Source organism: Mus musculus, chromosome 3 (genome assembly GCF_000001635.26).
Source record: "Mus musculus strain C57BL/6J chromosome 3, GRCm38.p6 C57BL/6J".
NCBI lineage: Eukaryota > Metazoa > Chordata > Mammalia > Rodentia > Muridae > Mus > Mus musculus.
This window is the reverse complement of record NC_000069.6, coordinates 137,408,068-137,431,487: the sequence shown is the minus strand read 5'-3', so window position 1 is coordinate 137,431,487 and position 23,420 is coordinate 137,408,068. Positions and strand designations below refer to the sequence as shown.

Here is a 23,420-nt window from a genome sequence, read left to right as displayed (position 1 = left end):
GGAATTTTTAGGAAGGTGACTCATTGGAAAATAATATTTCAATCAAGCACTGATAAGATGTTGATTTTCTAGAGACTGAAATTTTAGTAATAATGATTGCTTGTCCCACGTCTGATATTTCTAAAAATAAGTAAATAAAACTAACCACAGAGATAGTATCAGTGAAATGGATCAATCAAAGGAATTTAACCATGATATCACAAGAGCCCAGGCATTCTTGTCAGATGGTGTGAATTATAAGTGAGAGAAACCAAAGAAATGGTGGTGATTTCTTTCCCTTTACTACTGGCTTATACTTTAGTCCTTTGGTCCTTTGGTGCTTTTTATAGATGTTCTTTGCATATACTGATGAGTCCTCATATTCCAACCCAATGCTTGCCACAATTATGGGGCTACAATGCCAGTGCCACACGAGCCGTGATGTTGAGCATGCTGAGTACAGCCATTCTTTATTAAAGGAAACATTTCTAGTTATCATTTAACATTAATTAACACACTTGCAAAACTCTTCCTGTGTTAACACAGTGGGAAACAATAAATACTGACACTGGCTAACACAAGAACTCAAAGAAAACAGGCAAGTTTCTCCACGGATCGAGGCTAAGAAAACCTGGAAAGTCTAAACTCAACTACGGCATGTTTTCCAGGAACCCACCTGCCTGGGCTGGGGGGATCACAGTTCCTCCTAGCAAAGTCGCTGAAAACTAGGTCGATTTCTACATCTCACACAGGAGATATCCAGAGCTCTTTATGGTACTATCAGGTGGTGATATGGCATTCCTTTGCTAAGACAGGTGACTGGTGTAGACTGGTGAGAAGACTGGAAATTGTGTTGGTTCCTCAGGACTTTTTCTTCTTTCCACCCTTGGAGTTTAGAAGCTGAAGATGAAGCCTGTGAATGTCAAAAACAACAAAAGCTCAGATCTAAGGAAGTGAAGAACCCACAGGTAGTGTGGAGATGTGCTGGAGACTTCCTTAAGGTGTTGTCATATACAGTAGTCACCTACATGGCATACACACTTCAGAGTGAGACTGAGTAGAGAAAGATATCTTCCCCAAACTGGCCCTCACTCCACAATCCTGATCTTTGCTGCTACTTCTGTGATTCATTCATGCACAAGCATGGCTGCCATCAGCAGCACCATTACTACCCTTTTCTAACCCACAGCCAACCACTTGGCACATCTGGATTTCCTTTTAAACACTGCTAGGTGCTGAACCCTGAGCATAGGACCCAGGACATCCCCCAGTATGACTGCAGATCTGTAGTATAAGGGCACTATTTTCTGGTGCCCTATTGACCTTCCTATGGTTATAAATGTAGCATATGGTAGGATAGATTTGAATTGATGAGATGGTATCTTTCTGTAATTGTTTTCTTAATTCTTATGTAAGATTTTATTCTCCCTGTCAAGGTAAAAGATTTTGAAATTCCTATCTGCCCTGCCAATTCACATTAAATATTGCTTGAAAAAGATCTATAGCTCAAAGAGAAAGTGTTAGCTATATCTAGAATGTCCATTTGAGGTGACAAGTTTGAATGTAAATGATTGTCTGCACACTGCTGTTGCACACAGAATCAGAAAGTTCTTGGCTCCTTCCCTAATTCTGATGAACCCATCCCAAATCCTTATGAGTCTTTGCACTTAGATCTGATTTCTAGCTGACAGCCGGGAAATCACTCGCTGGTTATTAAATTCTAAGTACAGTGACAGAAATATGTATGTTGGAGAGAAAGTAAGACAAATAGACGGTGCCATTGGCAGATGCCACGCTAGCTTCTGCCCACTCCTTTCTGATCTTTACTTTTCAGAAGATGGTTATGCAATTCCAGACTTATTCAGAAGCGCAACAGGAGTTCTGCTAGCTTTTCGAATCAAAAGACAAGAAATCCTATCCCTTGGAATGAATAGATTATTTGTGTGTATGATATGTGTACATTATGTATGATTGTGGCTGTCTATGTTTAGACATGTTTGCATGTACACAGTCATATGTGGAAGCCAGAAGTTGATGGTGCCTCCCTCAATCATTCTCATGATATTGAGGGAAGGCTGCTTACTTGAACTCGACTTAGCAATTTGGCTAGGAGGGCTACTTAGCTTTCTTGCTTCTGGGACATCCTGTTTTCACCTCTGAGAGCTAGGGTTACAAGGGGGCTGCCACACTCATCAGATATTTACATGGGTTCTTACAACCCACAGTGTGTAGAGAAAGTTGAATCCAGCAGCCTGGCTACTCTGACCATATCCAAAGACCTTATAGGTCTGTGTGATCCATCTGGAATACAGACAAACCCTTAATACACAACTTTTTCTTCTCTTCCCTTTATTTTATTTTATTTTATTTTATTTTATTTTATTTTATTTTATTTTATTTTATTTTATTTTATTTTTTGGTTTTTTGAGACAGGGTTTCTCTGTGTAGCTCTGGCTGACCTGGAACTCACTTTGTAGACCAGGCTGGCCTCGAACTCATAAATCCGCCTGTCTCTGCCTCCCGAGTGCTGGGAACAAAGGTGTGTGCCACCACTGCCCGGCTTTCTCTTCCCTTTTCATCCCACTCATCTGAATAGAAGGGAGTTCATTTTTATCCAGGCTAGACAATTGGCCTCCACATTTTGAATTTTTTTGTAAGTAAGACAATATTTCTTTACTAGGTCCTGAGCTAAATGGAAACTGCAGCTGGCTTTCAAGGAAACTTCCTTTACAGGAATTAATTCTCGTGTATTAATCACATATTACCACACCCAGTGTCTCCAACTTTTCTCTCAACCCAGTGACCATTAAAAAAAGGAAGGATAAAGCCCTAGATTCCTCTCTCTGCAATACACACCTAGTAACAGGCCAGAGGCAGATGAGATTATGATAATGGTGATGTCTAAATCTAGATGGACATCCCTGCTGCTGTCTGCTGTTCCTGATGAAGAGAGCTTAGACATTCCCATGTATTCAGTAGACAACTGAGTGTTGGTTAGAAGACCAGATTAATAGTTGGGCAGTAGATACAAGCAGTGCACTGAACAGGAGCACTCCTGACCCTGGACATGTTACTCATGTGATGACCAGGCTGATCAGGCCAGTCCTGGACATGTAAGTACTTATTGGTTTATTTCCTTTGTATTGTTTGCTATGAGGGATACATTTTTCTGTATGTTCTATAGAATAACAAATACTGTGACAGCATTTAGTCAATGCTTTTTGTAAGAACCAAAGCAAAATCTGAAAGTCTCCTCAAAAGCTTCTAGGAAAGCCTAAGGCAGTTTCACATGAAGCAATCGCAGAGTACTCTTGACAGAAATGAAGAAAGGTTCCTGCATTGCACTGGCTCCTGGTCCAGACAAGGAGCTTGTTGATCAAAAGCTAGGATGTACATGCTTCTGAGGATTTCCAGTGTTTTCAGTAACAACTACGGCAGCATGAAATTTATCATTTCCATCTGGTCTCCTTGAGTTACTCGAAGGGCTGTGTTCCTCATCTGGTTATGTAACAAAGAGAAGTCTTTGTGATTAATTGAGGATTAAGAAACCTTAACTAGGATTGCATTTTGGGCTTTCTGTTCAAATGGCTTTGTACATATATCTACGGTTCCTAGATCCAGAGAGAAAGTGCCTCCTGATTCCGTTCCTACAGCACAAAGATGGTTGGGTCTTCTATGGAACTCACCCACCAGCCGTGAGCCAGCCTATGTTAGAGAGGCACAACTTTAACCTCATGCAGCTTCTGTATGGTGTCCCCTCCTACAACAAAGTACAACTGGTATGCCAGTACTATCCCTGTGCCCTTGCAAGTTGACATTACACTGTAGAACCTTGCCTAACCTAGGTGCAGGAGGACTGTACTCATGAGGAAGCATCATTCAGAGGAAGGGAAAATAAGCTGTGTCATTCCTTAAGCCAGTGGGGAGGACCCCTTGAAGAATGTTCTACTTAGTAATGTCTCTGGCAGCTTTTCTTATAGCTTCTTTTTAGATAAATAGTCAATGATGTCCTTGTTGACATCAATCATTAAGTGTTCAGGATTTAAAAGTCTATGAAATAATCTGAGGTATAGCAGGCTAAGGAAACAGATATTAATGAGAATATCTGTTAATGGAATTAGGAAACTTACATATTTATTGCCCAGGTGTAGGGAGGATCCATCACGATGTCAGTTCTTGGTTTTCCCCTGTGCAGAGTGTTCGCCTAAGAACGGAGGATAGATTTGATCTATGTGCTCAGAGAGATGAAGTATGAAACTAAAGTTTCTTGAGCTTTCTTTCTTTTCAAGAAAAGTTCAATTTTTTCTACAAGATTGTCATTAGAGCCACAGTTTGCCTCTTAGTATTGCCTGGAAATTATTTAGTAAGATTTATGGGCTTTCTTTGACTGTCTTCTCTTTTCACCCTTAAAGCCTTGCTTGCTAACTTCCTGGGGATAAGAGCATGGAGCAGGGGTACAATAGTGTCGAAGCCGGGTGGTTCCCTATTGACTCTCCTGTTACCCAAGGTGCCTTTCCCTAGGCAAATACACAGTGTATATTTAAAGTACCACGTTACCAAGAAGGTATTCTTGGGTCCTTCTGTTTACTTTATTCATTATTAATTTAATTATTGGGGAAATAGTTTATGAGCCAACAGGAAGACTTTAGTGACATTTAGGGAAGCATACAGGTGATATCTTTCAAGATTTCAGCCATATCTTGAAGGTAAAAGGATGAACCTGGGTAGTGGGAAGATGATAGTTTCAGAGCAGTTTTTACATGGTACTAAATTCATGATGGGTGCATTTCTTCTGACTTCCATCCTTCAGGGCGTATCAAATATTAAGAGCCCATCACTATCTCTTGAAACACTATGGGGACGAGTCCCCAGCTCTTAGGATGCATGTCATCTAGCTTTTATCTGCCAGTGGTTAACACAGCTGTCTTCTGGTGACAATGTGTATGTCACTAGATACTTTCACAGCTGTGTCAGAGAACTACAGGATAGACTTGGGCCTCTTCCCATTTGTGCTCCTCAAGTCCTGTGCTGCAAAAGTTGCTGAGCACTTTTGTGACAGTCTTTGCAGCTCCAACCGCACCACAGCCTTCTCCTTGCACCTCTTTAGTTTGCCAAAGGCACATCACTTACCTGGAGCCCGTGATGATAAAGTAAAGAGTGGGGAATAAACAAAATACATCTTTATTTAACCCCTTCTACCTGATAGATATTACATAAAGGGCATCACACAAGAATTCATTACAATCCTTAATATTTGACCTTATGTTCTGTCCAACAACATCATGATTTGGGTAACAGTTACTACAGTAATGACATCTGAATGTAATGATTTGGATGAGAAAATGTCCCCCAGGTTGATATATTTAAACACCTGGCTTCCACTTGGTAGCACTGTTTCAGAAGGTTGTGGAGATGGAATCTTGCTGGGGAAGCATGTCACTGAGGGTGGGCTTTGGGGGTTTATAGCCTTGCCATATTTTCTGTTCTCTATCTTTGTTCTCAGTCTGTGGTTGTGGTCCACTTCCTGCTCCTGCTACCATGCCATGCCTTCTCCACCACAAGGACTCTCTCCCTCTGGAACCATAAGCTAAATGAAACCCTTTCTTCATTGACTTTGGTTATGTTATTTTACGACAGCAGCAGAAAAATAGCAAACACACTGTGATGAAAACACAGAACACATTTGTGTGTGCAGGGCAGAAGGAGCAGCTGGGAAGCAGTGAGGTAGCCAAGGCCAAGAGTCGTTGCATCAAGCTTGTGCTTCAGATGGAATGAAAAGTTCATTGCATATTATCATTTTCCCCTATTATATAGTATACATAAAGTGATCAAATACTTTCCTTAAATTTCTTATACCCTTCTTTTTATGCTAAAGGGGAAGCGAAATGTATGGTTTCTGAGTTCTAGTCTGAGAGTCCCATGTAGCCAATTATTGGGCATATATATATTCTGTACTTAGATACAGTGGTTTTTAACTAGGCTACATTTTCTACAAAATGCAAGAACGTTCTTCTGAAAGCACAGGTTTCTTCCAGAGTTGCACACTATTTCTCTTATATGAAGACATGCTCCACCTTTAAACAGGTATAAACTACATTTTCAGCGGCAGATACTTGATAAAGGGAATAAAGAAAGAAACCAAGCCATGTGGGTGATGAGCATAGGCACCCAGCCAGAGCAAGAGGGTTCAGGGAAAAGAAACTGTTGACACTGGGAAAAAGTAACAAAATTTATCCAGGATCCCTAAAGCATCTGGAAACTAAAATAATTCAGCATGCACTGCAATTTTTTCTTTCTTTTGTTTTGTTTTGTTTTTTGTTTTTTGGTTTTTGTTTTTTTTTTTTTGTTTTTGTTTTTTTTGTTTTGTTTTGAGACAGAGCTTCTCTGTGTAGCTCTGGCTGTCCTGGAACTCACTTTGTAGACCAGGCTGGCCTCAAACTCAGAAATCCACCTGCCTCTGCCTCCCGAGTGCTGGGATTAAAGGTGTGCACCACCACGCCTGGCTACACTGCAATTTTCATTGAAAGTATAAGGCTGTAGAGGTTTTTGTTTTGCTTTGTTTTTGCTTTCTTGGAAACATTTGCTTGTTGGCTTCCATCATAACATAATTCATTTTGAGATTAGAGTTCTGAAATTCTATAGTGAAACGAGGATCATATCCCCAAACATTTAAGACTGCTGTAACTCTGGTTTCATTGTCTTCCCACTTAAACATGTTAAGTAACACTGTATGCCTTAGACCTTAAAGTAAATAATGTAAGCTGCAGTAATTAATTTTCAATTACAGTTTGTGAGTGGCTTGAGGTCTCTTTTATCAGATGACTTTTTATTTAAATATTTTGAGATGATCATATGGGTGATGGTAGAAAAATTGAGCTAAATCAATTCAGTCATTTCAGGTTCTATTCTAGTTACATTTTAGGGAAGATTTCAACATTGGTTCTGAGACAAATGCAAAATAATTTCCAAAATGAAATTTCTTGTAAGTGGTAAGAATGATTTTTATAAAGAAGATATATTTGAATTAGTTTGAAAGGCAATGAGAAGCCATTTGATTGGGAACACTGAAGAGGCCACCAAGTGCTGGTAACAATAGACTTTAATCAAAATTCAGGCCATTTGGAGGTCATTACACTTAGCTTAATTCTAGACTATTAAAGTCTATTCAGAATCATCAGTTTCCATCTGATCCATGGAAAACAGCTGGATTACCTTTGAAGTAATTTTGAAAGCAGTGTGGTTCCCAAATCCAACTGGGAAGCAATGAAAGTATCAGAGACTATTGCTTAATATTTTCAAGATAATATTCCTGCTTTATACCTCCGTCCTATTGGAAAAAACCAGAAACTTATAAGGGGGAGCATCATCTATCTACCAGGGTCAACTTCCCTTACTGGTGCAGGTACCATCTGAATGTGAGAAAGCCAAATCTGTCATTCAGTTTGCAAACCAGAACTCAAGAGGGTTTCATTCTAGGGTTGCTGTTGATGGTGGTGGTAGTTTCCTCTTGGGAAAGCCATGATTTTTACTGAGAGTTGTCATTTTTCTAGAAACAGGAGGGAGAGAACCTCAAGTAGTCTTTATTATAGCCTGCTCCTCAAAGATATCACTATGAGTTCCCCATCTCATATCTCCAGTAATGTAAGGCTCAAGACTCCCTTTTATTTATTTATTTTTGTTTTTTGTTTTTTTTCGAGACAGGGTTTCTCTATATAATCCTGGCTGTCCTGGAACTCACTTTGTAGAACCAGGCTGGCTTCGAACTCAGAAATCCGCCTGTCTCTGCCTCCCAAGTGCTAGGATTAAAGGCGTGCACCAACACCGCCCGGCAAGACTCCCTTTTATGAGAGTGACATTTTAAAGATCCTCTCCTCTTCATAACAGGACTTTGCATTTCTTGAGAGCAACAGCTGAACTATTTCTCCAGAAGTTCTGTTTTGCGTTGGGTTTCATGTGACTAAAACTCAACATTGTCGTTAGATTTCTGTCTAACCGGTTGTCTTCTAACCAAATGGGCACTTACCAGACTCATGAGAGATTGTCTTAACAGTGAGCAGCTTCACACTCTCTTTATCGGACTGAGGCCTGTTTGATACAGAAACACTTCGGTTAGTTCTGTAGACACGTGCAGTGTTCTTCACAAGGAAGCAGATGTAGCCCAAAATGAAGAAAAGGCAAAGCTGTTTTTCTAAGATTCTATGGCAAACGCTGTTTATCTTTAGTACAAACACACAGGTACTATGTGACCCTTTCCAGTATTTTTTGAAGAAAGATGGCAGATTGGAACATGGTTGCACTGGGAACCAGCAGTTTAGTTAAACATCACTTGGATTGTGGAAATGAAGTCACGAGGTCTAAATTACATATGTCTCCAGTGCTGAGTTATGTAGTAGAAGACAAAGAAACATTTGTGAACTTTCTTGGTCAGATAGTGAGTTCCATTTTTATTAAATCTCTAGATTTTAGTGTCTGAACCAAATATTTTAAAGAGACTTCCCCATATTACTTCCCAGATTGTAGTTCCAAAAATGCAGCTCCTTTTCCCTAGACATCTTGAGAGCCTCCATTTGTAAGTAAGTCACATAGGTACTCAAGAGCTATTATTTCTGTAATGGCTACAATCTAATGAATCTAAACCAAAACCAAACCAAAAACAACCCCTCCAACCCCTAATACCACTACTGTATTGGCACACATTTGGGCCAACAAAGAAAACATTAACGGCTCTCAGGTTTTTCATCAGTAACACAGTGCATCCTGGCTTGTCCACCCCTTGCTTGCAATAGCTGCCTGTTTTGCTACAAAGTAGAGGAGTGCTCCTATTCAGGTAAAGGCAGCTTGTGTAGCATACGCTGCTCTCCTTAGCTGTGGTGAACATGTTGAGCGTCTCACCAGGAAAACTATCTTAAAATGCTAGGTGTGGTTTATCACTTTGGCTTAGTTATATTTATTCTCTGCCCCTTCATGTAATATTTTCTTCATCATTTTTCCCTTGTTTTCTGTCTCGTACTTTATCCATGCCTAAAAGTAATTTTCTCTTTTAGTTGTCTTTAAGTAGCTCTGACAAGTAGCTAAAACCCATGTATGGTAGCTTCTCTATTTTTTAAAAAAATGAATATATATATATATATATATATATATATTTAAGTATAATCTCAGAAATGTTCTCCATGTAAATGGCAGGATTGGAAGTTGGGGTTCGGGGAGATCGGGTAGCCCGACTTACTGATCATTTCCGTTTTCTGGAGTGCCTAGAAAAGAAAATGGTTGTTATTAAACCTGAGATCTTAGATGCTTCCTCTTTACATTTTACTTGTTACCCAGAGGTCTTCCCTCAGGCATAGTCAACACTTAGCCTGGCATGGGGCAGTTATGGAAACAACAAGAAAGTTAGTTCTGGTTTTATTTTTACCATAGAGTATCACATAACGTTGAGACTGTACCTTCTAGGATTGTCTATCACACAGACACTAGAAACTTCCAAGTGTGTGATATCTCTGAGAAACTTCTCAAAGCATTGAGTTGCCTTTTCAACCAGAGAAAAGACTTTCCTATTTTCCTTTGACCGTTACTCTTTTTTTTTTTTTTTTTTTTTTGCGAGACAAATCCCTGTATTTGTGGTGAGTGAGGATGGAGATTTCCTTTGTGTTGGATTATACCCCACTGATCCAGCCTCTCGTGAGTGGCCTTCCAAGTGCCACCGAGGTGGCTAAATTTTTGCATGCTCTGCCAGGCAGCCTCCCAAGCGTCTGACAGAAACCCCGTGAGTTCGCTCTGAGAATGGTTCATATTGTAGTACCCTGGCTTCCAGGAAGCAGATGCTAAGCTGTTTAACTCTTCCCTTTTGCTCCTGATTCCATTCTATTCCATTTGGCTCCTGTGTCAGTCTCTCGTCAAATGTAACCAAGCTCATCGTTGGGCTAGGCGTCTGGGGTATTTCTCTACTGCCTTTAAATGTTACTATATTTTCTTTTAATAAAGATTTTGGCTAACATTAACATTTAGGTTGCTTCTATTTCTGTTTCCCAAAACAAGACATCCAACTAGAAGTCTAATTACCTAGCATTAACCTGTCATACCTCATGCTGTGCACTAATGATGTCCTACAATGTTAACCCATCAGCAGGATCCAGCAGTAATATTTACTACCATAAGTGTCAATGTGATATTACTTAGCCTCCTTTCAGAGCGAGCTGAGAAATATCCGAATGCCTGTTTTAGCTTGTTTCCTTAGATTATGGTAACAGTGGGTTAATTAGAGATAGATATCTTCCAACAAACTTTCTGTATATATGTCATGCTTGTGTTAAAGCTCAATCTACGATCAACATTATTCAGATAAGCTTAATTTTCAATTTCTGATTCATTTTGTTTTCCAGAGAGCAGAGTGGGCTCACTAATTTTCTGAACATAATGAATTCTCCTCCACATACTCAAAGGGTGATTAACTGCAGGTGTTTAATGGAGCTCATTTAATGATAACAATTCTTGAAATTCTGTGTGGAAACAAGGCTAACAGTAACCAAATAGATTTGGGCGATTATATAATTTCCACACTTCGTTTTAGAACTCCATCCATCCCGGGAATAACTGTAGCGCGATGAGGATTTATTCCTTTAGAGTCAGCTTTAATAGAAAATGCCACTTTTAACTCATGCATTTTCAAAATTTTCCAGTTTAAACAAGTCTTTTTCAGTACACGGTATTTTTAGAAGTGGATTTAACATATTAGTTTTTATCCATTTTACAGACTCAACTCCCCATTGGGTTCAACTGTAATGACTGTATTCCCATAGAAATAAGATTGGTGGGTTAAAATCATGGAGGCAAGCTGGTTTATGCAAGTAGTATTTTCTCTTTGGAAACTGGATAAGAGAGTATCTTTCAGACACTGCGAGGCTTACCCCCTCATTTCTACAGGAAAGCCCACTGTTTTTGTTTGTTTGTTTGTTTGTTTATTTTTTTCTTATTTCCCACCCAGAGCTTGAATGAATGCCTCTGTGTTGCTCCTTTAACTTCTCTTTTGCTGCCACAATCCTGTCTGTGAGATGCACAGTCAGTGGCTGGCCTAAACCACATTCATTAGTGTCCTGGGGTAAGAAAGTAAGAGTGCAGCTTATACGCTGTATAAAAATAAACACCTTTTACCTTCTTACTAGCTTAAGAGGCTCAGGTAGAATTTTGTTAGTGAAATAGAATGAAAATTAAGGGAATATGGCCATTTTAAAACAGAATAAAGTCTACTGCTATATATCTAGCAAAAGGCAAGGTGAAGTTTTTGTGGTTTAACCCGGGACAATGATTGATGGGCTTCCAGGCAAAGCAGGCACAGAACAGAGTAAAAATTCTACTGCACCATGAAGCTGTCACCCAATTTTGTCAACCAAAAAAGGTTAAAAGTATGATGTGTTCTGCTTAATGAAGTGCTGTGTCATCAAAAGGTACAATAGATTATTGTAGGTGGAATCCTATAGGGTAAGTTGCAAATGTGTTCTAAAAGCCAAGGGGTGGGTGGGGTTGATGTTCCAGGAAAAGGACAAGTATGGATAAATGTATGAAGACTTGAACTTCACAGCAAGTCCAGGGCAGAGGTCTGGAAATGGGCAGATGAACTGGAGTAACATGGCAGAGCTAAGCAAGCAGAGGCAGGCGTGGCCAAAGCATCAAGTCAAAAGACAGCATAACCCTTGGACTTGAGAAACAACTAAAGAAAGAAAGAAAGAAAGAAGGAATATGAATAAAATAGAGAATTTTGTTTAGAATAATTCATTAACATTGGTTCTTTTGCTCCAACAAATCTACTGTCCTAAGCTAAGCTGATTATGAGAACATGATGCTGTCGTTATTGTTGTAGTAGATGATAATGGTGGTGATGTTGATGGGGATGATAGATAAGGAATATGAGGAAATATCTTATCTTTATAACTTATTCGCTTTAAAATAATAATTTGATCTACTCTAGAATAGAAAGTTTATTTAAAGAAAGGATAAAGTACAGAACACTGCCATGGAAGATAGCTATGTTGGAAAGACACTGAGCCTCTTAAGGACAGGAAGGGGTCCCGAAGCCTGATTCTTGAGATGACGGACTTCTAAGCTAAATTTCCATACACCTTTGCTTGCTCTGACCATGCATCCTATTGTACCCGGCATTTGAAGCATGTACCTATGACTATCTTCACCATTGGAGGTGTTTCGCTAGCATGAATTGCTTATCTATATTTGCTCTACTAACAAACCTTAAACACTGCTTCTGCCAACAGTGTGGAGAGACTTTCTCCACCTGGTCCCCCGTTCTTTGTCTGTCTTCACTATAACACTTCTCCTTCTGACAGTTGAAGGTCACAGTCGCACTAAGCAACCACCCATTCTACTTTTGGGGGAAAAAATGAAATGAAACAAAAGGCCAGTCCTTACCTGGGTCTCTCTTCCAGCATATTCGATACAAACCCACCAGAGTAAATACCAAGAGTGTTATAACAACCAGCGCGATAACCACAGGCAAAATGATACCTGAAAAGTATTGGGCACATTGTTAGCTCGAGTAGTGCTGATTCCATACAAAGAGACCACACCAGATAGGACACGTGTGCTTTCCCCTTGAAACAACATCCTATCAAACCACTAGTATATTTCAGGCAATGATGAATCTGATTTATGGGTTTGCTCTGCTTGTCATTTCTGACATATCCACTTGATGTCACCCTTGTAACCTTTCTTAAACAAACTACCAAACCTCAGAGAGATGGCTTTCCTTCTTCCTGGAGGCTTGGGGAATAAGGAAAGAGGAGACTAGAGGCAACTGTTCTCTTTATTATATATATTTTTGTATTTTATAATAAAATTACTTGAAAAAAAGATGCAGATTACTGGATGGTTCTAATTCTAAGGCTGAGACTTGTGAATATCTTTTCAACATGTTGCCTTAAAAATAGAAAATTGTGAAAAAACATAAATAGATGAATCAAATAGCATTTTAGAAAGTCTAACAACATAGCTCAAAATAGTTAGGTATGCACACATGTCCATGTGTTTTAAGGGTGTGTTGCTGTTGTGAATTAGAGGAAGGTTTCCCTGTTTTCATTAACAAGAGAGTTTTTGTTTTGTTTTGTTTTTGTTTTGCTTTGAGTTTACAGTGATAGTCGTTTGCAAGGGTAAAAGTTTAGTGATTGTAGCAAAGGATCAGTGTGTGGGGAATTAGTCAGGTATCCCATCTACTTGCATTCTTGCCTCTTACCTATTTATCAAGGGGCAATGATATTTCAACTTATTGTTAGGGTAGGTTACACTTCATTATCACCATAGGAAGAACAACATCAACACCCAGACCCCCCAGAGCTCCCAGGAACTAAACCACCAACCAAAGAGTATACATGGAGGGACCCATGGCTCCAGCTGCATATATAGCAAAGGATGGCCTTATTTGGCATCAATGGGAGGAGAGGTCCTTGGTCCTGTGAAGGCTCCATGCCCCAGCTCAGTGGAATGCTAGGGTGGTGAGGTGGGAGTGGGTGGGTGGGTGGAGGAACACCTTATAGAAGCAGTGGGTAAGGAGGATGGATGGGGGTTTGTGGAGGGGAAACCAGGAAGGGAAGGGAGATAACATTTGAAATGTTAATAAATAAAATAACCAACTTTTAAACAAGGAAAAAAGAAACAAGACAAAGAAAGAGTCAATGGTTAAGCACACTTTAAGATGGATTTTGTGTGACATTATTAGTATTTCAAAATAAAAATGGCATTAATCAACGAGTCAGTTCTTTCTGTGATATATCATTCAATGAAATGGTTTTACTGAAACAAAAATAATCACATGGAATTCCAGCTCCACATACATTCACTTCGCTGTTAATTAATTACTAAGGAAACTATAACTATTTGAATATTCTTTAGTCAATCTTAGCACATCTGTAAGGTGTTATATTGCTTATATATGTTTATGTTAAAATAAAATTAATTACAATCAATAAGATAAAACTCCATCAAGGTTAAAAAGGCATTTTTAATAAGTTATTTGCTTTAAGAATATTTAATTGACAAATGATGAATATGTTGAAGGCATTTGGCATGGTGATTTAAATAAAACGTTACTAGTGTGGAGATTGGAGATTTTGCCTTAGCTGAATACACTTCCATTAAGCTATATTTTTGTCTTTTCTGGTAATTTCTTACTGTAGGACAAAAGTGGAAAAGAAAAACAAAAGAAAAAAGAGAAAGAAAATGGCCATGGTGTGGTAACTAAGATCAGGCTTATGAAGAATTCTTCAATCAGGCTGTAGTTTGGGTTATAATGGAGTTACATGCTGAGTAACATTGAAAACAGGTTATCCGCAGCTCCATCCCTCCACTGTTGTCATTTGCATACTCTGCACGTCTACTTCCATGAACGGAGATACACATGTTACTCACTGGAATAGGAGGGGGTGGTTGATGGAGTGGTTGCAATCTTCCTATCCTCAGTATCTGTTATTTTGAGAAAGAAAACAACTCAGTCACCTTTGATAGATACGTTAATCCACATAACTCTCCCTCTACTCCCATTTAAGGAAATATTCATGATTTATAGTTATGATGTTGCAAATGCAAATTTTTTCCTCACCCTGCAAGAGTATGTTTCACAAATGAAGATGGATTGTGCTTATTTCACAAAGAACAGTAATGTAGAAGAACTTTCCATTTAGATACACAGAAATCATACCTTGAAGCAGTGACATGGTGTGTGCAGTTGTTAGAGATGCAGAGGATGTTGCAGTGATTTTCGGCAAGGCATCCAGTAGTTGAGTAGTAACTATAGGAAAATCACAAAGCCAGGCTCAGTTTAGGTATTGAGTCTTCATATTGGATTTCTTCGTAGCTTTAGACAGTCTGCATTTTTAAAGATCTGGGAAAACACTTTATTTCTGTATAAGAGAATCATTTCTCCTGGAACCATGACAGACTTTGGCATCACATGAACTGGATATCAGTACTGCATTATCCAGATAACTGGCCAAGAAAATTTGAGCAAGTCTCGTACTCTAGTCCCCAGCTCTTAAAACCAAAAGCACGAGGTTCTTGTGAGATGTAAATCTCTGATAAGCACTAGCCACCTTTCAGGTATTTTTAATGTTGGGAAATGTTATTTAGCCCATCTCACACTATCACACATGCTTAAAATAGGTATAAATGCAGAAAGCTTCTGGTTTTATGACATTTGTCAATGGCTAAAGATAGAACATTACTATGTAGCCTTTGATAAGAAGTCCGGGAGAAATGATAGAGGCTCCTTGATTTTCTTCTATAAGACTCTACAGCTACATGAACATCTTCCATTGAACATGACTGCTAGATTGTATCCTTGACCACGATCTTTTTTCCTTTAAGGAATATATCCTTTCCATATTTAATCAGAGGACTAAATAGATTATTATTATTAAAAATTATTAAAAATTTAACTATAGGACAACATCGTTTAATATATGTAACATCATGTACTGCATCTCACTATCATACTCCTGTATCATAGCTGCTACTTCATCCTTCTACAAAGCTCCCAGAGTGCAAAGGGCCTAACTCTCTCCATCCCTCCCACCAGGTCCTGCCTCAGCCAGAGTGCACTAAACAAGGCTAACCGCTTTCTTGCACTGACACATCCACTTTGCTTAGAACCCCGTAGAGGTGTTGAGACCCTGCATAATGGCACCAGGGAGATTGATATTTCTAGGGCTGCCATGGCTCCTTTCTCCTCTGCCACCCACAGCATAGCACACGCTGCATGCTCTGTGGGGGCAGAATCATGTTGGGAGTCGACACTCTGCTTGCCAGGCAAGAGATCTGTGGGAGGGAGCTGGATACATGCCCATAGGAACAAAGAGAAATGTCAGGCTAGTGCACAAAGCAAGGGGTGGGGGGAGAGGAAAAAAAGGAAAAGAAAGAAAAAAATTAAGTAAAAGAGCAGGAGCCAGCAGAGAGCTCCATACTGTTAGTTGTGGTTGCCTGTGTCCAGGGCTGCCTGGAGGTGAATAGTCTTTTAGGTGTTTTGGTAGAGGACAAGAGGGCTTGCTGTGTAACCAATGGCTGTTGGATTTGGAACAGCTAGTTTTCAAGACTCCACAGCCTCCCTCATTCCATCCTCATTTTCAGGCCAAGGGCTGATTTAGGACAATTTCTGATTCAAAGGATACCACCCCAAGCTTTCCATATGAAAATGAATTTGATTGTCCAGGGTCTTAAGTGAATGGTAAACACAGATGAAGCAGAAACTTGCAAGTTTCTATTTTAGATTTTTTTCCTGTAACTGGAATTCTTAAGAAGTCTTTTCTGAATTGAACACACACACACACACACATTTCTGTGACTATAACAGGAGTCACAGTATGATCTGATGATCATCATTTATTGTGTTAAAAATGTGCTACTCCAAAATTCTACCAAAATTCCACTGTCAGAGAAGGACCAAGTGAAGAATAATGGAGTAGTTAGGAATATGGTTCTGAAAGCTGAGTGCCAGAGCTAAATTCTAGTTGCAAAACTCACTTCCTGTGGAGACTTGGCAAGTGATTTAACCTCTTTCTGTCTGATTTTCTTACATGTAAATGGGGTTATAATAGTTTTACATTATACTGTTGCTATAAAGATTAAGTTAGAGTAAATTTAAATAGACCAGGAGAATAAATGACCCTAGCATAGTTATTTTAAATTACATAACATTATTTAATATATGCTGTATGATATTGTTATAATGTCCTTTAGGAAGGTGAACTTTCCAACTAAAGAGAGTTTGTCTAATTTCCTAAAAAATTCAGAGTATAGCCATGTGAAACTGACATGTCAGACATTTCTATGTTTCAGGTGTATTTTTCTCAAGTCAGAAGTGGGAGAAGCTGGAACTCATGTTGCCCTTAGATCATACATGTTTGCACTGGGTCCTGATTTTTGTGATTGTGTTGGTTATTGATCTATAGAGGCATTGTGCCAAAATTTAAATGCAATTTATTAACTTCAGGTCAAAATTTACATCAAGCTATGTGAAGCAAGTGCTCTTAGAGCCAAACCTATTGCACTGAAATGTGTTCATGTTTTCCCTACATGTGCTGAGCAGGGCCACTTTTCAACTTTGTAGACAAGGTTTCACTATATAGCCCTGACTATCCTGGACTTATTAGGTAGAGGTGGCTAAAAATCTCTTGTCCCTCCAGAGTGCAGGGGTCAAAGGCATGCAGCACCATGTACACATTTTTTCCTGTAAGCTTCATAAGTTGTTGGGGACTTTACTAACAGAAGACTTTAATTATGTTGTAAGAAATCTAAGTTTGACTTGAGAATGGTCTTCCAAGGACTGAAGTTGTAGAAATGTAGGTGGCTGTGATTTCCCCAAGCCTGATGAAAGCCTTGTAGGTAATAGTGCCCACCACTTCCTGAGCACCTCAAATACCTTCCAAGATTCTTTTGGGTTGTATGATTCCTTGATGACCATTTTAAAACTTCCTGAGCATGAATGCCAATCAAGGAGGCTTGTGCCCAGCTCCCCTCTCCTGCCCTCTCTTCACATCAGACTTACCTTTCTGTCTGATGGCGGCCTCTCCAGCCTTTCACTACCTCCTATGTTCATGTGTTTATTATTATTTTTATACATGCATATGAATATATAAATATAAACTATTGAGTCCATTTGGTGTTACTTGTATGGGTAAGTTTTTAGTGTTGTCCACTTGGTATTAAATAACAAGTACAGGTGCTGATGCTGACATTGGCATGCTGATGTTGAACATCCTGACACTCAAGGAAAGGATGCTGGGGTTCCTTCATCAGAAATGAAATGGTTGAGTAGAAAAGCAGCTAGAACACACTAAGTTCAGATGATGAACGCTATGCACACAGTTGGTATAGCTGTGTTAGCTGAGGGGAATATGATGGTGGGAATCCTTGAACTTTCTTCCAGCTTTAAGAAGGTAGATTCTTTTTTTTTTTCTTTTTTTTTTTTGTTTGTTTTTTTGTTTTTTTGTTTTTTTTTTTCCATTTTTTATTAGGTATTTAGCCCATTTACATTTCCAATGCTATACCAAAAGTCCCCCATACCCACCCACCCCCACTCCCCTACCCACCCACTCCCCCTTTTTGGCCCTGGCGTTCCCCTGTACTGGGGCATACAAAGTTTGCGTTTCCAATGGGCCTCTCTTTCCAGTGATGGCCGACTAGGCCATCTTTTGATACATATGCAGCTAGAGTCAAGAGCTCCGGGGTACTGGTTAGTTCATAATGTTGTTCCACCTATAGGGTTGCAGATCTCTTTAGCTCCTTGGGTTCTTTCTCTAGCTCCTCCATTGGGAGCCCTGTGATCCATCCATTAGCTGGCTGTGAGCATCCAATTCTGTGTTTGCTAGGCCCCTGCATAGTCTCACAAGAGATAGTTACATCTGGGTCCTTTCGATAAAATCTTGCTAGGGTATGCAATGGTGTCAGCGTTTGGATGCTGATTATGGGGTGGATCCCTGGATATGGCAGTCTCTACATGGTCCATCCTTTCATCTCAGCTCCAAACTTTGTCTCTGTAACTCCTTCCATGGGTGTTTTGTTCCCACTTCTAAGGAGGAGCATAGTGTCCACACTTCAGTCTTCATTTTTCTTGAGTTTCATGTGTTTAGGAAATTGTATCTTATATCTTGGGTATCCTAGGTTTTGGGCTAATATCCACTTATCAGTGAGTACATATTGTGTGAGTTCCTTTGTGAATGTGTTACCTCACTCAGGATGATGCCCTCCAGGTCCATCCATTTGGCTAGGTATTTCATAAATTCATTCTTTTTAATAGCTGAGTAGTACTCCATTGTATAGATGTACCACATTTTCTGTATCCATTCCTCTGTTGAGGGGCATCTGGGTTCTTTCCAGCTTCTGGCTTTTATAAATAAGGCTGCTATGAACATAGTGGAGCATGTGTCCTTCTTACCAATTGGGGCATCTTCTGGATATATGCCCAGGAGAAGTATTGCTGGATCCTCCGGTAGTACAATGTCCAATTTTCTGAGGAACCGCCAGACTGATTTCCAGAGTGGTTGTACAAGCCTGCAATCCCACCAACAATGGAGGAGTGTTCCTCTTTCTCCACATCCACGCCAGCATCTGCTGTCACCTGAATTTTTGATCTTAGCCATTCTGACTGGTGTGAGGTGGAATCTCAGGGTTGTTTTGATTTGCATTTCCCTGATGATTAAGGATGTTGAACATTTTTTCAGGTGCTTCTCTGCCACTCGGTATTCCTCAGGTGAGAATTCTTTGTTCAGTTCTGAGCCCCATTTTTAATGGGGTTGTTCGATTTTCTGAAGTCCACCTTCTTGAGTTCTTTATATATATTGGATATTAGTCCCCTATCTGATTTAGGATAGGTAAAGATCCTTTCCCAATCTGTTGGTGGTCTTTTTGTCTTATTGACAGTGTCTTTTGCCTTGCAGAAACTTTGGAGTTTCATTAGGTCCCATTTGTCAATTCTCGATCTTACAGCACAAGCCATTGCTGTTCTGTTCAGGAATTTTTCCCCTGTGCCCATATCTTCAAGGCTTTTCCCCACTTTTTTCTCTATAAGTTTCAGTGTCTCTGGTTTTATGTGAAGTTCCTTGATCCACTTAGATTTGACCTTAGTACAAGGAGATAAGTATGGATCGATTCGCATTCTTCTACATGATAACAACCAGTTGTGCCAGCACCAATTGTTGAAAATGCTGTCTTTCTTCCACTGGATGGTTTTAGCTCCCTTGTCGAAGATCAAGTGACCATAGGTGTGTGGGTTCATTTCTGGGTCTTCAATTCTATTCCATTGGTCTACTTGTCTGTTTCTATACCAGTACCATGCAGTTTTTATCACAATTGCTCTGTAATAAAGCTTTAGGTCAGGCATGGTGATTCCAGCAGAGGTTCTTTTATCCTTGAGAAGACTTTTTGCTATCCTAGGTTTTTTGTTATTCCAGATGAATTTGCAAATTGCTCCTTCTAATTCGTTGAAGAATTGAGTTGGAATTTTGATGGGGATTGCATTGAATCTGTAGATTGCTTTTGGCAAGATAGCCATTTTTACAATGTTGATCCTGCCAATCCATGAGCATGGGAGATCTTTCCATCTTCTGAGATCTTCTTTTATTTCTTTCTTCAGAGATTTGAAGTTTTTATCATACAGATCTTTCACCTCCTTAGTTAGAGTCACGCCAAGATATTTTATATTATTTGTGACTATTGAGAAGGGTGTTGTTTCCCTAATTTCTTTCTCAGCCTGTTTATTCTTTGTATAGAGAAAGGCCATTGACTTGTTTGAGTTTATTTTATATCCAGCTACTTCACCGAAGCTGTTTATCAGGTTTAGGAGTTCTCTGGTAGAATTTTTAGGGTCACTTATATATACTATCATATCATCTGCAAAAAGTGATATTTTGACTTCCTCTTTTCCAATTTGTATCCCCTTGATCTCCTTTTGTTGTCGAATTGCTCTGGCTAATACTTCAAGTACTATGTTGAAAAGGTAGGGAGAAAGTGGGCAGCCTTGTCTAGTCTCTGATTTTAGTGGGGTTGCTTCCTGCTTCTCTCCATTTACTTTGATGTTGGCTACTGGTTTGCTGTAGATTGCTTTTATCATGTTTAGGTATGGGCCTTGAATTCCTGATCTTTCCAAAACTTTTATCATGAATGGGTGTTGAATCTTGTCAAATGCTTTTTCTGCATCTAACGAGATGATCATGTGGTTTTTGTCTTTGAGTTTGTTTATATAATGGATTACATTGATGGATTTTCGTATATTAAACCATCCCTGCATTCCTGGAATAAAACCTACTTGGTCAGGATGGATGATTGCTTAAATATGTTCTTGGATTCGGTTAGCAAGAATTTTATTGAGGATTTTTGCATCGATATTCATAAGAGAAATTGGTCTGAAGTTCTCTATCTTTGTTGAGTCTTTCTGTGGTTTAGGTATCAGAGTAATAGTGGCTTCATAAAATGAGTTGGGTAGAGTACCTTCTACTTCTATTTTGTGAAATAGTTTGTACAGAACTGGAATTAGATCTTCTTTGAAGGTCTGATAGAACTCTGCACTAAACCCGTCTGGTCCTGGGCTTTTATTGGCTGGGAGACTATTAATAACTGCTTCTATTTCTTTAGGTGATATGGGACTGTTTAGATGGTCAACTTGATGCTGACTCAACTTTGGTACCTGGTATCTGTCCAGAAATTTGTCCATTTCGTCCAGGTTTTCCAGTTTTGTTGAGTATAACCTTTTGTAGAAGGATCTGATGGTGTTTTGGATTGCTTCAGGATCTGTTGTTATGTCTCCCTTTTCATTTCTGATTTTGTTAATTAGGATTTTGTCCCTGTGCCCTTTAGTGAGTCTAGCTAAGGGTTTATCTATCTTGTTGATTTTCTCAAAGAACCAACTCCTCGTTTGGTTAATTCTTTGGATAGTTCTTCTTGTTTCCACTTGGTTGATTTCACCCCTGAGTTTGATTATTTCCTGCCGTCTACTCCTCTTGGGTGAATTTGCTTCCTTTTTTTCTAGAGCTTTTAGATGTGTTGTCAAGCTGCTAGTATGTGCTCTCTCCCGTTTCTTCTTGGAGGCACTCAGAGCTATGAGTTTCCCTCTTAGAAATGCTTTCATTGTGTCCCATAGGTTTGGGTACGTTGTGGCTTCATTTTCATTAAACTCTAAAAAGTCTTTAATTTCTTTCTTTATTCCTTCCTTGACCAAGGTATCATTGAGAAGAGTGTTGTTCAGTTTCCACGTGTATGTTGGCTTTCCATTATTTATGTTGTTATTGAAGATCAGTCTTAGGCCATGGTGGTCTGATAGGATACATGGGACAATTTCAATATTTTTGTATCTGTTGAGGCCTGTTTTGTGACCAATTATATGGTCAATTTTGGAGAAGGTCCCATGAGGTGCTGAGAAGAAGGTATATCCTTTTGTTTTAGGGTAAAATGTTCTGTAGATATCTGTCAGGTCCATTTGTTTCATAACTTCTGTTAGTTTCACTGTGTCCCTGTTTAGTTTCTGTTTCCACGATCTGTCCATTGATGAAAGTGGTGTGTTGAAGTCTCCCACTATTATTGTGTGAGGTGCAATGTGTGCTTTGAGCTTTACTAAAGTGTCTTTAATGAATGTGGCTGCCCTTGCATTTGGAGCGTAGATATTCAGAATTGAGAGTTCCTCTTGGAGGATTTTAACTTTGATGAGTATGAAGTGTCCCTCCTTGTCTTTTTTGATAACTTTGGGTTGGAAGTCGATTTTATCCGATATTAGAATGGCTACTCCAGCTTGTTTCTTCAGACCATTTGCTTGGAAAATTATTTTCCAGCCTTTCACTCTGAGGTGGTGTCTGTCTTTTTCCCTGAGATGGGTTTCCTGTAAGCAGCAGAATGTTGGGTCCTGTTTGTGTAGCCAGTCTGTTAGTCTATGTCTTTTTATTGGGGAATTGAGTCCATTGATATTAAGAGATATTAAGGAAAAGTAATTGTTGCTTCCTTTTATTTTTGTTGTTAGAGTTGGCATTCTGTTCTTGTGGCAGTCTTCTTTTTGGTTTGTTGAGGGATTACTTTCTTGCTTGTTCTAGGGCGTGATTTCCGTCCTTGTATTGCTTCTTTTCTGTTATTATCCTTTGAAGGGCTGGATTCGTGGAAAGATATTGTGTGAATTTGGATTTGTCGTGGAATACTTTGGTTTCTCCATCTATGGTAATTGAGAGTTTGGCCGGGTATATTAGCCTGGGCTGGCATTTGTGTTCTCTTAGTGTCTGTATGACATCTGTCCAGGCTCTTCTGGCTTTCATAGTCTCTGGTGAAAAGTCTGGTGTAATTCTGATAGGCCTTCCTTTATATGTTACTTGACCTTTCTCCCTTACTGCTTTTAATATTCTATCTTTATTTAGTGCATTTGTTGTTCTGATTATTATGTGTCGGGAGGAATTTCTTTTCTGGTCCAGTCTATTTGGAGTTCTGTAGGCTTCTTGTATGATCATGGGCATCTCTTTCTTTATGTTTGGGAAGTTTTCTTCAATTATTTTGTTGAAGATATTAGCTGGCCCTTTAAGTTGAAAATCTTCATTCTCATCAATTCCTATTATCCGTAGGTTTGGTCTTCTCATTGTGTCCTGTATTTCCTGGATGTTTTGAGTTAGGATCCTTTTGCATTTTGTATTTTCTTTGACTGTTGTGTCGATGTTCTCTATGGAATCTTCTGCACCTGAGATTCTCTCTTCCATTTCTTGTATTCTGTTGCTGATGCTTGCATCTATGGTTCCAGATCTCTTTCCTAGGGTTTCTATCTCCAGCGTTGCCTCGCTTTGGGTTTTCTTTACTGTGTCTACTTCCCTTTTTAGTTCTAGTATGGTTTTGTTCATTTCCATTACCTGTTTGGATGTGTTTTCCTGTTTTTCTTTAAGGACTTCTACCTGTTCGGCTGTGTTTTCCTGCTTTTCTTTAAGGGC

The 23,420-nt window shown here is 39.3% G+C and overlaps 1 protein-coding gene across 3 annotated transcripts in view; it reads right to left on the bottom strand.

Moving 5' to 3' along the window:
* Positions 1-418: 418 nt before the first annotated feature.
* Emcn (endomucin) overlaps positions 419-23,420 on the bottom strand; it is a 90,008-nt gene continuing 67,006 nt past the window's right edge. For all 3 annotated transcript variants that reach the window (XM_006501842.3, NM_001163522.1, NM_016885.2), the window contains 7 exons: positions 14,678-14,767; positions 14,389-14,442; positions 12,397-12,492; positions 9,206-9,230; positions 8,003-8,064; positions 4,110-4,183; positions 419-892 (listed from right to left, as the gene is read on the bottom strand). In XM_006501842.3, coding sequence (XP_006501905.1) covers positions 4,149-4,183; positions 8,003-8,064; positions 9,206-9,230; positions 12,397-12,492; positions 14,389-14,442; positions 14,678-14,767 — 362 coding nt within the window. In that variant the 3' untranslated portion in view covers positions 419-892; positions 4,110-4,148. The remainder of the gene's footprint in view (positions 893-4,109; positions 4,184-8,002; positions 8,065-9,205; positions 9,231-12,396; positions 12,493-14,388; positions 14,443-14,677; positions 14,768-23,420) is intronic.